Source organism: Oncorhynchus clarkii, chromosome 22 (assembly GCF_045791955.1).
Source record: "Oncorhynchus clarkii lewisi isolate Uvic-CL-2024 chromosome 22, UVic_Ocla_1.0, whole genome shotgun sequence".
Taxonomy (NCBI): Eukaryota; Metazoa; Chordata; class Actinopteri; order Salmoniformes; family Salmonidae; genus Oncorhynchus; species Oncorhynchus clarkii.
Genome location: NC_092168.1, coordinates 50,585,334 through 50,601,555, shown reverse-complemented (window position 1 = coordinate 50,601,555; position 16,222 = coordinate 50,585,334). Strand labels below are relative to the sequence as shown.

Here is a 16,222-nt window from a genome sequence, read left to right as displayed (position 1 = left end):
TTCTGGGCCACATCCTGACTGATGGCAGCCCATTCTTGCATAATCAATGCTTGGAGTTTGTCAGAATTTGTGGGTTTTTGTTTGTCCACTCGCCTCTTGAGGATTGACCACAAGTTCTCAATGGGATTAAGGTCTGGGGAGTTTCCTGGCCATGGACCCAAAATATCGATGTTTTGTTCACCGAGCCACTTAGTTATCACTTTTGCCTTATGGCAAGGTGCTCCATCGTGCTGGAAAAGGTATTGTTCGTCACCAAACTGTTCCTGAATGGTTGGGAGAAGTTGCTCTCTGTGGATGTGTTGGTACCATTCTTTATTCATGGCTGTGTTCTTAGGCAAAATTGTGAGTGAGCCCACTCCCTTGGCTGAGAAGCAACCCCACACATGAATGGTCTCAGGATGCTTTACTGTTGGCACGACACAGGACTGATGGTGGCAATCACCTTGTCTTCAAACAATCGGAAAGGGGATTCATCAGAGAAAATGACTTTACCCCAGTCCTCAGCAGTCCAATCCCTGTACCTTTTGCAGAATATCAGTCTGTCCCTGATGTTTTTCCTGGAGAGAAGTGGCTTCTTTGCTGCCCTTCTTGACTCCAGGCCATCCTTCAAAAGTCTTCGCCTCACTGTGCGTGCAGATGCACTCACACCTGCCTGTTGCCATTCCTGAACAAGCTCTGTACTGGTGGTGCCCCGATCCCGCAGCTGAATCAACTTTAGGAGACTGTCCTGGTTCTTGCTGGACTTTCTTTGGCGCCCTGAAGCCTTCTGCAGAAATTCAGTTGAAATGTTTTTCTGGGATTCACTTCATTTGCATGGCAAAGAGGGACTTTGCAATTAATTACAATTCATCTGATCACTCTTCATAACATTCTGGAGTATATGCAAATTGCCATCATACGAACTGAGGCAGCAGACTTTGTGAAAATTAATATTTGTGTCATTCTCAAAACTTTTGGCCACGACTGTACACTGAGTACACCAAACATTAGGAACACCTTCCTAATATTGAGTTGAACCACCCCTTTCCCCTTTTCCAGGAGCTGAGTCGAGACCACTGGTTACTGTATATCCAGGGGCTGAGTCGAGACCACTGGTTACTGTATATCCAGGGGCTGAGTCGAGACCACTGGTTACTGTATATCCAGGGGCTGAGTCGAGACCACTGGTTACTGTATATCCAGGGGCTGAGTCGAGACCACTGGTTACTGTATATCCAGGGGCTGAGTCGAGACCACTGGTTACTGTATATCCAGGGGCTGAAATGACATCACTGCAGCTACTTTATCTGACCCTTTGATTTAGAGGAACGATGGAATGTCACTTTTGTAGTCTCAACGGCACATTTCTAACACTGACATTACGTTCTCCTCTTCTTACTTACCACACTACCAGAGATAAGAGATATCTAAACGAGGCCATAGAGGACACAGGTTTCCTTCTTTAATACTGTATAAGGTCTATGCTTTGGTGTGACTATGATTACCACCCCTGGTAGTTCTGTGGAACCACCACCACATTGTGGTTAAACCTCTCACTCCTCTTCACTCTGTTCGCTGTATCAACTCTCTCCTAACCCACCTCTGTGTCAGACCCAGAGAGCAGGGGTTTACCTTGCAGGGGAGAGGTGTTAAACTGTGACTGGCTCTTCCTTCTTACCAAATAAATGTTCAAACCAAGACCTTATGATGACAGATATCCTCCTGCCTTTTGGATAGCATATGCCCCCTAGTGGATGAAAGCTATAACTACAGCATTACCAGAAGAACACTGTCCTAACGAAAGAGTTGAGGAACTAAATAAAAACTAAATTCAGAACAGCTAGGTAGGCCTTCTACAGTGATGAAATCAAACCACTGAAAAAAAACTAAATTCAGCGAAATGGAACTCGAGGCTTTAGCCAACATCTCCAAGTTTGTGCCCTCCTTCCACATTGCTGGGCTTAACCCAGATGATGGCAGAGGAATAGCACCGAGGAACTTGAAGCTCTCGACATGCTCCTCTACAGCTTAGTGATGTGGACGCAGAGGAACTTGAAGCTCTCGACTTGCTCCTCTACAGCTTAGTGATGTGGATGTGGGGCTCGGCCCTCCGTTTCCTGTAGTCCACGATCACTCCTTTCTCGTTTCTGACGTTGAGGGAGATGTTGTTGTCCTGGCACCACACTGGCAGGTAATTGACCTCCTCCCTATAGGCTCACACCACACTGCCAGGTCTCCGACTTCCTCCCTATAGGCTCACACCACACTGCCAGGTCTCTGACCGCCTCCCTGTAGGCTCACACCACACTGCCAGGTGTCTGACCTTCTCCCTATAGGCTCACACCACACTGCCAGGTGTCTGACCTTCTCCCTATAGGCTCACACCACACTGCCAGGTCTCTGACCTCCTCCCTATAGGCTCAAACCACACTGCCAGGTCTCTGACCGCCTCCCTGTAGGCTCACACCACACTGCCAGGTGTCTGACCTTCTCCCTATAGGCTCACACCACACTGCCAGGTGTCTGACCTTCTCCCTGTAGGCTCACACCACACTACCAGAGATAAGAGATATCTAAACGAGGGCAAAGAGGACACAGGTTTCCTTCTTTAATACTGTATAAGGTCTATGCTTTGGTGTGACTCTGATTACCACCCCTGGTAGTTCTGTGGAACCACCACCACATTGTGGTTAAACCTCTCACTTCCTCTTCACTCTGTTTGCCGTATCAACTCTCTCCTAACCCACCTCAGAGTCAGACCCAGAGAGCAGGGGTTTGCCTTGCAGGGGACATTTACAAAAGTAGGGCACTATATGGAATAGGGTGCTATTTGGGATGCAGCCACGGACTTAAAAACATGTTTACAGCTCTTCAGAGTACAGCAGCCATGATGTCATTTATAGGGTGGAGTGAGGGAGAAGAGGGAGGGAGAAGGGTGTTGAGGACAAGGCATGGAAGACTCAAAAAGCTGACAGACAGTTGAAGTCGGAATTTATATACACTTAGGTTGGAATCATAAACTAGTTTTTCAACCACTCCACAAATTTCTTGTTAACAAAGTATAGTTTTGGCAAGTCGGTTAGGACACCTACTTTGCGCATGACACAAGTAATTTTTTCCAACTATTTCACTGTGTCACAATTCCAGCGGGTCAGAAGTTTACATACACTAAGTTGACAGTGCTTTTTAAACAACTTGGAAAATTACAGAAAATGATGTCATGGCTTTAGAAGCTTCTGATAGGCTAATTGACATAATTTGAGTCAATTGGAGGTGTACCTGTGGATGTATTTCAAGGCCTACCTTCAAACGCATTGCTTGACATCATAGGAAAATCTAAAGAAATCAGCCAAGACCTCAGAAAAAAAATTGTAGACCTCCACAAGTCTGGTTCATCCTTGGGAGCAATTTCCAAATACCTGTATCCACAGTAAAACGAGTGGAGTGGCCATCACAAAGCCCAGACCTCAATCCTATAGAAAATATGTGGGCAGAACTGAAAAAACATGTGTGAGCAACGAGGCCCACAAACCTGACTCAGTTACACCAGCTCTGTCAGGAGGAATGGGCCAAAATTCACCAAACCTATTGTGGGAAACTTGTGGAAGGCTACCCAAAACATTTGACCCAAGTTTAAACAATTTAAAGGCAATGCTACCAAATACTAATTGACTGTATTTAACTTCTGACCCACCTGACATTTTATGAAAGAAATAAAAGCTGAAATAAATCATTCTCTCTACTATTATTCTGACATTTCACATTCTTAAAATAAAGTGGTGATCCTAACTGACCTAAGACAGGGCATTTTTTTACTAGGATTAAATGTCAGGAAATGTGAAAAACTGAGTTTAAATGTATTTGGCTAAGCTGTATGTAAACTTCCGACTTCAACTGTACACAGTGGAATTTAAAAACTCTCAAATTTCCAATTTGATCTTTAACGGAAGAGAATGCATGGTATTCGGGCCTGGCTTTGTCAATAATAAATGATACATGGATTGAATCTGCTCGTTAACACAGTAAACTCAACGTCTGTGAATGCATTGACAGACGTGGTCTCAAACTGCCACCATATTCTCTATATGGGGTAGCCTAGTGGTTAGAGTGTTGGACTAGTAACCGGAAGGTTGCAAGTTCAAACCCCCTGGCTGACAAGGTGCAAATCTGACATTCTGAACAAGGCGGTTAACCCACTGTTCCTAGGCCGTCATTGAAAATAAGAATTTGTTCTTAACTGACTTGCCTAGTTAAATAAAGGTACAATTTAATTAAAAAACAAAACAATGATGTACTACGTTGCACCAGAGCTCTACGGGGTCCTTGTTCTAAAGAACTATATTAGAGTCCAGAAGAGGACTGGCCACCCCACATAGCCTGGTTCCTCTCTAGGTTTCTAATCTCCACCCGGCACAGCCAGAAGAGGACTGGCCACCCCACATAGCCTGGTTCCTCTCTAGGTTTCTTCCTAAGGTTTTGGCCTTTCTAGGGGAGTTTTTCCTAGCCACCGTGCTTCTACACCTGCATTGCTTTGCTGTTTGGGGTTTTAGGCTGGGTTTCTGTACAGCACTTTGAGATATCAGCTGATGTACGAAGGGCTATATAAATACATTTGATTTGATTAGGGACTAGGAGGCCATTAGGGACACAGTTCCATTCTAGTCTGGGAACACATATTGTTGTACATAATGTCGTTCAGTGAGAGTGGGTGTGTTGTGGTTTTACAAAGCCCCTCCAGCCCCCCCCCTCTGGGTTTCTGAGGTAAAACAGTTTCCTAACGTCAGGGTGAATGAGAAACGGTGTGCTCTGCCGTCACTTCAGGGATGAAGATGATGGAATGTAACGTATGGATGACAGCGGTCCTTCTGTCGTTATACCTTTCAGATCATGTACTTACGGAACAACTTCCCAACTGCAAAGGTGAGATCCAGATATGATATCATTTTCATATTTTACAGTCATTTATTCACTCGTTTCTAGAGAACGAAGCTTGTTTTTTTTCCATGGTGCGTAATTTAGTTGTCACGTCGACTGCATTATGACCTGTCTTTCATGGAAACTAAAATACCTTATATTCTGGTACTTGAGTTGTCATTCATTTTTTTTAAAAACACACAAAAAAACAAGAACATTCTCAGATGATAAATTAGACGAAGAAAAGTTTTTTAAAGAATCTCGTGACAGTGATTTAGGAACAACATGTTGTACAAAGCAACATGTTGTGTGGCTGTAGTGAATGTTATGGGGCTGTAGTGAATGTTATGGGGCTGTAGTGAATGTTGTGGGGCTGTAGTGAATGTTGTGGGGCTGTAGTGAATGTTGTGGGGCTGTAGTGAATGTTATGGGGCTGTAGTGAATGTTGTGGGGCTGTAGTGAATGTTATGGGGCTGTAGTGAATGTTATGGGGCTGTAGTGAATGTTGTGGGGCTGTAGTGAATGTTGTGGGGCTGTAGTGAATGTTATGGGGCTGTAGTGAATGTTGTGAGGCTGTAGTGAATGTTGTGGGGCTGTAGTGAATGTTGTGGGGCTGTAGTGAATGTTGTGGGGCTGTAGTGAATGTTGTGCGGCTGTAGTGAATGTTGTGCGGCTGTAGTGAATGTTGTGTGGCTGTAGTGAATGTTGTGGGGCTGTAGTGAATGTTGTATGGCTGTAGTGAATATTATGGGGCTGTAGTGAATGTTGTGGGGCTGTAGTGAATGTTGTGGGGCTGTAGTGAATGTTGTGGGGCTGTAGTGAATGTTGTATGGCTGTAGTGAATATTATGGGGCTGTAGTGAATGTTGTGGGGCTGTAGTGAATGTTGTGGGGCTGTAGTGAATGTTATGGGGCTGTAGTGAATGTTGTGAGGCTGTAGTGAATGTTGTGGGGCTGTAGTGAATGTTGTGGGGCTGTAGTGAATGTTATGGGGCTGTAGTGAATGTTGTGGGGCTGTAGTGAATGTTGTGGGGCTGTAGTGAATGTTGTGGGGCTGTAGTGAATGTTGTGGGGCTGTAGTGAATGTTATGGGGCTGTAGTGAATGTTGTGGGGCTGTAGTGAATGTTATGGGGCTGTAGTGAATGTTATGGGGCTGTAGTGAATGTTGTGGGGCTGTAGTGAATGTTGTGGGGCTGTAGTGAATGTTATGGGGCTGTAGTGAATGTTGTGGGGCTGTAGTGAATGTTGTGGGGCTGTAGTGAATGTTGTGGGGCTGTAGTGAATGTTATGGGGCTGTAGTGAATGTTGTGGGGCTGTAGTGAATGTTATGGGGCTGTAGTGAATGTTATGGGGCTGTAGTGAATGTTGTGGGGCTGTAGTGAATGTTGTGGGGCTGTAGTGAATGTTATGGGGCTGTAGTGAATGTTGTGAGGCTGTAGTGAATGTTGTGGGGCTGTAGTGAATGTTGTGGGGCTGTAGTGAATGTTGTGGGGCTGTAGTGAATGTTGTGCGGCTGTAGTGAATGTTGTGCGGCTGTAGTGAATGTTGTGTGGCTGTAGTGAATGTTGTGGGGCTGTAGTGAATGTTGTATGGCTGTAGTGAATATTATGGGGCTGTAGTGAATGTTGTGGGGCTGTAGTGAATGTTGTGGGGCTGTAGTGAATGTTGTGGGGCTGTAGTGAATGTTTTTTTGGCTGTAGTGAATATTATGGGGCTGTAGTGAATGTTGTGGGGCTGTAGTGAATGTTGTGGGGCTGTAGTGAATGTTATGGGGCTGTAGTGAATGTTGTGAGGCTGTAGTGAATGTTGTGGGGCTGTAGTGAATGTTGTGGGGATGTAGTGAATGTTATGGGGCTGTAGTGAATGTTGTGGGGCTGTAGTGAATGTTGTGGGGCTGTAGTGAATGTTATGGGGCTGTAGTGAATGTTGTGAGGCTGTAGTGAATGTTGTGGGGCTGTAGTGAATGTTGTGGGGCTGTAGTGAATGTTGTATGGCTGTAGTGACTATTATGGGGCTGTAGTGAATGTTGTGGGGCTGTAGTGAATGTTGTGGGGCTGTAGTGAATGTTATGGGGCTGTAGTGAATGTTGTGAGGCTGTAGTGAATGTTGTGGGGCTGTAGTGAATGTTGTGGGGCTGTAGTGAATGTTATGGGGCTGTAGTGAATGTTATGGGGCTGTAGTGAATGTTATGGGGCTGTAGTGAATGTTGTGAGGCTGTAGGGAATGTTGTGGGGCTGTAGTGAATGTTGTGGGGCTGTAGTGAATGTTATGGGGCTGTAGTGAATGTTGTGGGGCTGTAGTGAATGTTATGGGGCTGTAGTGAATGTTGTGGGGCTGTAGTGAATGTTATGGGGCTGTAGTGAATGTTATGGGGCTGTAGTGAATGTTGTGAGGCTGTAGTGAATGTTGTGGGGCTGTAGTGAATGTTGTGGGGCTGTAGTGAATGTTGTGGGGCTGTAGTGAATGTTGTGCGGCTGTAGTGAATGTTGTGCGTCTGTAGTGAATGTTGTGGGGCTGTAGTGAATGTTGTTGGGCTGTAGTGAATGTTGTGCGGCTGTAGTGAATGTTGTGGGGCTGTAGTGAATGTTATGGGGCTGTAGTGAATGTTGTGAGGCTGTAGTGAATGTTGTGGGGCTGTAGTGAATGTTGTGGGGCTGTAGTGAATGTTGTGCGGCTGTAGTGAATGTTGTGCGGCTGTAGTGAATGTTGTGTGGCTGTAGTGAATGTTGTGGGGCTGTAGTGAATGTTGTATGGCTGTAGTGAATATTATGGGGCTGTAGTGAATGTTGTGGGGCTGTAGTGAATGTTGTGGGGCTGTAGTGAATGTTGTATGTCTGTAGTGAATGTTGTGCGGCTGTAGGGAATGTTGTGCGGCTGTAGTGAATGTTGTGGGGCTGTAGTGAATGGATATACTGTAGTTTACTCCTATACTTGGTATTTATATTCTATATTCTATCTGCTGTCACAGATGGGTTAATTGTATCTTCATATACAAACCAGATGGGTTCAGAGATCCATTTTATAAACCACTTCCTGTCTGAGCAAACAGGGCTGTGTGATGTGAGGCGTAAACAACCGCTGCACTCTGCTACTCCAGCGTGTCTTATGTGTCACAAGCTAGTACGCTACGGTAGTAACTGAGTGAACAAAACATTAAGAACACCTGCTCTTTCCGTGACACAGCTGGTCAGTCTCGGTCCACGTGAAGGCTATGATCCCTTATCGATGTCACATGTTAAGTCCACGTGAAAATCAGGGTAGATGAAAGGAGGGAGGAGACGGGTTAAGAAAGTGTTCATGTCTGGTGTGCTCCTCTATATATCCTCCTCTACAGATCATCTGAGGTGAAGTTTCCCCTACGTACAGATCAGAGATCAGTTTACCCCTCCCCCCAATTCGTAATCATTTCTTTGTAGGAAGAAATGCAAAACTGATCCGGGATCAGCTTCTAGGGGGCAACTTCATCCCCGGCACCTCTACAGGCTGTCTTGATTACTGGCATCACTCCTCCACCGATATGAGTGATTCCACTGGTGGGATTTGAACCCCGGACTTCCTGCTTGGGAAACCAACGTCTTATCCGTATTTGGTCCAACGGGCAGGGCTCTGAATTAACATTTTTCATCAGGTAGGACCCCGGTGTTTCCAACAACAACAAAAAGTCTGGAGAACAACACCAAATCTAAGAGCACCAGAATGCATGTTTTTAATTGGCTGAGATATAGCAAGTTGGGCCTATATGCTGACACCGATCCACATCACCAAGCTCCCATTCTGACACCGATCCACATCACCAAGCTCCCATGCTGACACCGATCCACATCACCAAGCTCCCATGCTGACACCGATCCACATCACCAAGCTCCCATGCTGACACCGATCCACATCACCAAGCCCCCATGCTGACACCGATCCACATCACCAAGCTCCCATGCTGACACCGATCCACATCACCAAGCCCCCATGCTGACACCGATCCACATCACCAAGCCTCCAAAGCCCCCATGCTGACACCGATCCACATCACCAAGCCCCCAAGCTCCCATGCTGACACCGATCCACATCACCAAGCCTCCAAAGCCCCCATGCTGACACCGATCCACATCACCAAGCCCCCAAGCCCCCATGCTGACACCGATCCACATCACCAAGCCCCCATGCTGACACCGATCCACATCACCAAGCCCCCATGCTGACACCGATCCGCATCACCAAGCCCACATGCTGACACCGATCCACATCACCAAGCCCCCATGCTGACACCGATCCACATCAAACCCACCACAAGCCCCCATGCTGATACGAATCCACATCAAACCCACCCCAAGCCCCCATGCTGATACTAATCCACATCAAACCCACCCCAAGCCCCTATGCTGATACGAATCCACATCAAACCCACCACAAGCCCCTATGCTAACACGGATCCACATCAAACCCACCACAAGCCCCTATGCTAACACGAATCCACATCAAACCCACCCCAAGCCCCCATGCTGATACGAATCCACATCAAACCCACCCCAAGCCCCTATGCTAACACGAATCCACATCAAACCCACCACAAGCCCCTGCGCTAACACGAATCCACATCAAACCCACCCCAAGCCCCTATGCTAACACGAATCTACATCAAACCCACCCCAAGCCCCTATGCTAACACAAATCCACATCAAACCCACCACAAGCCCCTGCGCTAACACGAATCCACATCAAACCCACCCCAAGCCCCTATGCTAACACGAATCCACATCAAACCCACCACAAGCCCCTGCGCTAACACGAATCTACATCAAACCCACCACAAGCCCCTGCGCTAACACGAATCTACATCAAACCCACCACAAGCCCCTGCGCTAACACGAATCTACATCAAACCCACCACAAGCCCCTATGCTAACACGAATCTACATCAAACCCACCCCAAGCCCCTGCGCTAACACGAATCCACATCAAACCCACCCCAAGCCCCTATGCTAACATGAATCTACATCAAACCCACCACAAGCCCCTATGCTAACACGAATCCACATCAAACCCACCACAAGCCCCTGCGCTAACACGAATCCACATCAAACCCACCCCAAGCCCCTATGCTAACACAAATCTACATCAAACCCACCACAAGCCCCTGCGCTAACACAAATCTACATCAAACCCACCCCAAGCCCCCATGCTGATACGGATCCACATCAAACCCACCCCAAGCCCCTATGCTAACACGGATCCACATCAAACCCACCACAAGCCCCCATGCTGATACGGATCCACATCAAACCCACCCCAAGCCCCTATGCTGATACGGATCCACATCAAACCCACCCCAAGCCCCTATGCTAACACGGATCCACATCAAAACCACCACAAGCCCCTGCGCTTACAAATTCCTATTTAAAGCCTCAGTCCGCAGTTGAAACAATAACAAAGCGTTTCCTGTTTCGTTAAAAAGCTGTGTGACGGGGCTGGAGAAATGTGGCACTCTGAAATTCAAAGACCGCGCAATTGATGCAAGGACTGACCATCCCATAATATCTCAATTGTAGTTTGAACTATGTTTCGAGGCTATATAATGCAGTGTTTGTTTACATTTACTTTGTTAAGTCAAAAATGGATGTAGCGACTAGACCGTTTATCGATATGAGTCCGCCTCCAGCTGCCATGAGGAGACAACACGTTGTGGTCTACCTCCAGCTGCCATGAGGAGACAACACGTTGTGATCTACCTCCAGCTGCCATGAGGAGACAACACGTTGTGATCTACCTCCAGCTGCCATGAGGAGACAACACGTTGTGGTCTGCCTCCAGCTGCCATGTGGAGACAACACGTTGTGGTCTACCTCCAGCTGCCATGAGGAGACAACACGTTGTGGTCCGCCTCCAGCTGCCATGTGAAGATCATCTCTGATTGGTTCTTCAACCGTTTAGTTAGACAGAACCTCACCCAGAGAGCTGTACATGTCAGTGTGTTAGACAGAAAATCACCCAGAGAGCTGTACATGTCAGTGTGTTAGACAGAACCTCACCCAGAGAGCTGTACATGTCAGTGTGTTAGACAGAACCTCACCCAGAGAGCTGTACATGTCAGTGTGTTAGACAGAACCTCACCCAGAGAGCTGTACAGGTCAGTGTGTTAGACAGAACCTCCCCCAGAGAGCTGTACAAGTCAGTGTGTTAGACAGAACCTGGTTAGACAGACAGAACCTAACATTAACCAACCTGACAGAGCTTGAGAGGATCTGCAGAGAAGAATGGGAGAAACACCCCAAATACAGGTGTGCCAAGCTTGTAGCGTCATACCCAAGAAGACTCGAGGCTGTAATCACTGCAAAATGTGCTTCAACAAAGTACTGAGTAAAGGGTCTGAATACTTATGTAAATGTGGTATTTCAGTTTTTTAAATGTATTTATACATTTGCCAAATTTACTAAAATAATGTAATGTCCAAAAAATATATTAAAAGCACACTTGTGCAGAAACAATTGCATATAGCCAGCATCCTTTTCTGCAGTTGAAGTTTTGATTTATTACATTGTTCCTCATATTTAGCTTGTTCAAATATTTAGTTCATTTTATCAGCTGAATAATGTTGTACTTTTAATTACACATTAACCTGGGCAGTGACAGACCACGTCTAGAGAGGACGGAGAAAGCTTAATCAGTAACGTCGTCATAATGGAAACTCACACGTCATAGTCTAGCAGACTCAACCCATCACAGCTTCCTGTCCACGGGGCGTGTACTTTTACATCAAGCTGCCTCACGCTGCAGAAACAGGAGATAGGCTCCTACCCTATTGGCCGTCCTGTCTCGTCCTGGCATACTTAACCCACCCTCCTGTTTCCCCATACAGACAGACCACTGTACATCCAGCGTGTGTCTCTCCACAGCAGAGTGTCCATCTCCTGCCCCAACACGACAGGGGAGGATCTGAGCTTCCACCTGTCGTTGAACCAGTCCCTCGTTCACACCACAGTGCTCGAGAGGAACCAGATCCACACCAGAACCAACCAAACAGACACCTGGGCCCAGTTCTATCTAGTTGACCAAAATCGGAACCAGAACTTGATCAACCGCTATGTGTTCACGGTCAACAGCACAGGCCTGTACACCTGCATAGCGGAAAGGATGAGGTCTCCTCTGCCTTATCAAGAGGACTCTGTTCAGACTCTACTGATTGAAGGTAAGGGGCCGTCTACAGAAACAGTCGTACTGAACAAATGAACTAGCCTGGTCCCAGATCTGTTTCGTTTTCTTGATACCTCGATCGTCGTCATTGGCAACGAATGACAGGGAGTTGGTATGATACAGCACAAAACAGTTTGAAAATTAAAGTGACGTGGTCAAGGTACACAACATCCCAGGTGAAGCCTGGTTGTGGCTCGGCTCGTGAAGTGGATGAATTATAGCTTCTTATTTCTGGTTTCTACTGCGTTCTGATTGGTTCACAGAGAAGCAGTGCTTGACACACCGAGATCCACTGGCGAATCAAGATCAAGATCCTCTGGCCAACCAGAATTGTGCAGAGGTTTCTAAACCCCTCCCCCTGTGTCCATTATTGGTGGGATGTGGCTTTCTTCTCTACAGCATCATCATCACGATCATCGCCATCGTCCTCTGGGTCAGTTTTCATTTCATGTTATTGACCCTGACCCTAACACTGACCCTGACCCTGACCCTGACCCTGAGAGTCTGGTCACTCCGTTTATTATTATAGCCAAGAAAGTCCACTCCGAAACATCTGTTGTCCAGAGATTCCTGGGAGTCCTGGGAGTCCTGGCAGTCCTGGGAGTCCTGGGAGTCCTGGGAGTCCTGGGAGTCCAGGGAGTCCAGACAGTCCTGGGAGTCCAGACAGTCCTGGGAGTCCAGATAGTCCTGGGAGTCCAGGGAGTCCAGACAGTCCTGGGAGTCCAGACAGTCCAGACAGTCCAGGGAGTCCTGGCAGCCCCGACAGTCCTGGCAGTCCAGACAGTCCAGACATTCCTGGCAGTCCTGGCAGTCCTGGCAGTCCTGGCAGTCCAGGGAGTCCTGGCAGTCCTGGGAGTCCTGACAGTCCTGGGAGTCCAGGGAGTCCAGGGAGTCCAGGGAGTCCAGGGAGTCCAGACAGTCCAGGGAGTCCAGGGAGTCCAGACAGTCCAGACAGTCCAGGGAGTCCTGGCAGTCCAGACAGTCCAGACAGTCCTGGGAGTCCAGACAGTCCAGACAGTCCAGACAGTCCAGGGAGTCCAGACAGTCCAGGGAGTTCAGACAGTCCTGGGAGTCCAGACAGTCCAGACAGTCCAGACAGTCCAGGGAGTCCAGACAGTCCAGGGAGTTCAGACAGTCCAGACAGTCCAGGGAGTCCAGACAGTCCAGGGAGTCCAGACAGTCCAGACAGTCCAGACAGTCCAGGGAGTCCAGACAGTCCAGGGAGTTCAGACAGTCCAGACAGTCCTGGGAGTCCTGGCAGTCCAGGGTACGATAAAAAAATGCTTTTATTTGTTATGCCCCCAGCTCATATAATATCCTTCAGGCACCTTGAAGCTGGACTTTCTGGTCTCCATTGTGTAAATGGAGTGGTATATGTTGTGTTCCGTTTTGATTCATCTCGTTGTGTTGTATTGATGTTGATGTGTTTTTTTTTCCTCAGAGGAAGCTGAAGAAGGAAGTGTCTGTTCAGAGTGACTACGTGAACATGAAGCCTGGAGAGAAGACGAGGCCTAAGAGAGTCCAGCATCCAGTCACAAGGAGATTCTGATTCTGGTCATTCCTATGGCTGTGTACCTAATGGCACCCTATTCTCTATGGCTCTATGGCTGTGTACTTAATGGCACCCTATTCTCTATGGTCCTATGGCACCTTATTCTCTATGGCTCTATGGCACCCTATTCTCTATGGTCCTATGGTACCCTATTCTCTATGGCACCCTATTCTCTCTGGTCCTATGGTACCCTATTCTCTATGGCACCCTATTCTCTATGTCTCTATGGCTGTGTACCTAATGGCACCCTATTCTCTATGGTCCTATGGCTGTGTACCTAATGGCACCCTATTATCTATGGTCCTATGGCTGTGTACCTAATGGCACCCTATTCTCTATGGCTCTATTCCCCCCAATGCACCAACAACCAAGAGAATGAACCCCCACCCACAAGAACCCCCCAATGCACCAACAACCAAGAGAATGAACCCCCACCCACAAGAACCCCCCAATGCACCAACAACCAAGAGAATGAACCCCCACCCCCAAGAACCCCCCAATGCACCAACAACCAAGAGAATGAACCCCACCCCCAAGAAACCCCCAATGCACCAACAACCAAGAGAATGAACCCCACCCCCAATGCACCAACAACCAAGAGAATGAACCCCCACCCCAAGAACCCCTCAATGCACCAACAACCAAGAGAATGAACCCCTACCCCCAAGAACCCCCCCCAATGCACCAACAACCAAGAGAATGAACCCCCACCCCAAGAACCCCCCCAATGCACCAACAACCAAGAGAATGAACCCCTACCCCCAAGAACCCCCCAAAGCACCAACAACCAAGAGAATGAACCCCTACCCCCAAGAACCCCCCAAAGCACCAACAACCAAGAGAATGAACCCCACCCCCAAGAAACCCCCAATGCACCAACAACCAAGAGAATGTACCCTTACCCCCAAGAACCCCCCAAAGCACCAGCAACCAAGAGAATGAACCCCTACCCCCAAGAACCCCCCAAAGCACCAACAACCAAGAGAATTAGCACCCACCCCCAAGAACCCCCCCAAAGCACCAACAACCAAGAGAATGAACCCCCAAGAACCCCCCAAAGCACCAACAACCAAGAGAATGAACCCCTACCCCCAAGAAGCCCCCCAATGCACCAGCAACCAAGATAATGAACCCCCACCCCCAAGAACCCCCCCCCCCCAATGCACCAACAACCAAGAGAATGAACCCCGATCCCCGAGAACCCCCCCAATGCACCAGCAACCAAGAGAATGAACCCCACACCCAATAAACCCCCGATGCACCAACAACCAAGAGAATGAACCCCTACCCCAAGAACCCCCCCAAAGCACCAACAACCAAGAGAATGAACCCCTACCCCCAAGAACCCCCCAATGCACCAACAACCAAGAGAATGAACCGCACACCCAATAAACCCACAATGCACCAACAACCAAGAGAATGAACCCCTACCCCCAAGAACCCCCCCAAAGCACCAACAACCAAGAGAATGAACCCCTACCCCCAAGAACCCCCCAATGCACCAACAACCAAGAGAATGAACCCCACCCCCAAGAACCCCCCCAAAGCACCAACAACCAAGAGAATGAACCCCTACCCCCAAGAACCCCCCAAAGCACCAACAACCAAGAGAATGAACCCCACCCCCAAGAACCCCCCAAAGCACCAACAACCAAGAGAATGAACCCCACCCCCAAGAACCCCCCAAAGCACCAACAACCAAGAGAATGAACCCCACCCCCAAGAACCCCCCCAATGCACCAACAACCAAGAGAATGAACCCCCACCCCCAAGAACCCCCCCAATGCACCAACAACCAAGAGAATGAACCCCTACCCCCAAGAACCCCCCAAAGCACCAACAACCAAGAGAATGAACCCCTACCCCCAAGAACCCCCCAAAGCACCAACAACCAAGAGAATGAACCCCACCCCCAAGAAACCCCCAATGCACCAACAACCAAGAGAATGAACCCTTACCCCCAAGAACCCCCCAAAGCACCAGCAACCAAGAGAATGAACCCCTACCCCCAAGAACCCCCCAAAGCACCAACAACCAAGAGAATTAGCACCCACCCCCAAGAACCCCCCCAAAGCACCAACAACCAAGAGAATTAACCCCCAAGAACCCCCCAAAGCACCAACAACCAAGAGAATGAACCCCTACCCCCAAGAAGCCCCCCAATGCACCAGCAACCAAGATAATGAACCCCCACCCCCAAGAACCCCCCCCCCCCAATGCACCAACAACCAAGAGAATGAACCCCGATCCCTGAGAACCCCCCCAATGCACCAGCAACCAAGATAATGAACCCCCACCCCCAAGAACCCCCCCCCCCCCCCAATGCACCAACAACCAAGAGAATGAACCCCACACCCAATAAACCCCCAATGCACCAACAACCAAGAGAATGAACCCCACCCCCAAGAACCCCCCAAAGCACCAACAACCAAGAGAATGAACCCCACCCCCAAGAACCCCCCAAAGCACCAACAACCAAGAGAATGAACCCCACCCCCAAGAACCCCCCCAAAGCACCAACAACCAAGAGAATGAACCCCTACCCCCAAGAACCCCCCAATGCACCAACAACCAAGAGAATGAACCCCACAC

At 48.3% G+C, this 16,222-nt stretch overlaps 1 protein-coding gene across 1 annotated transcript; it reads left to right on the top strand.

The window, feature by feature from the left end:
- The first annotated feature begins 4,776 nt into the window (after window positions 1-4,776).
- Window positions 4,777-14,318, top strand: LOC139380753 (uncharacterized). The gene is made up of 4 exons (XM_071123751.1): window positions 4,777-4,899; window positions 11,744-12,073; window positions 12,342-12,511; window positions 13,520-14,318. Exons 1-4 carry the CDS (start codon window positions 4,803-4,805, stop codon window positions 13,625-13,627), a joined length of 705 nt encoding a protein of 234 aa, XP_070979852.1. The 5' UTR covers window positions 4,777-4,802; the 3' UTR covers window positions 13,628-14,318.
- The last annotated feature ends 1,904 nt before the right edge of the window (window positions 14,319-16,222 follow it).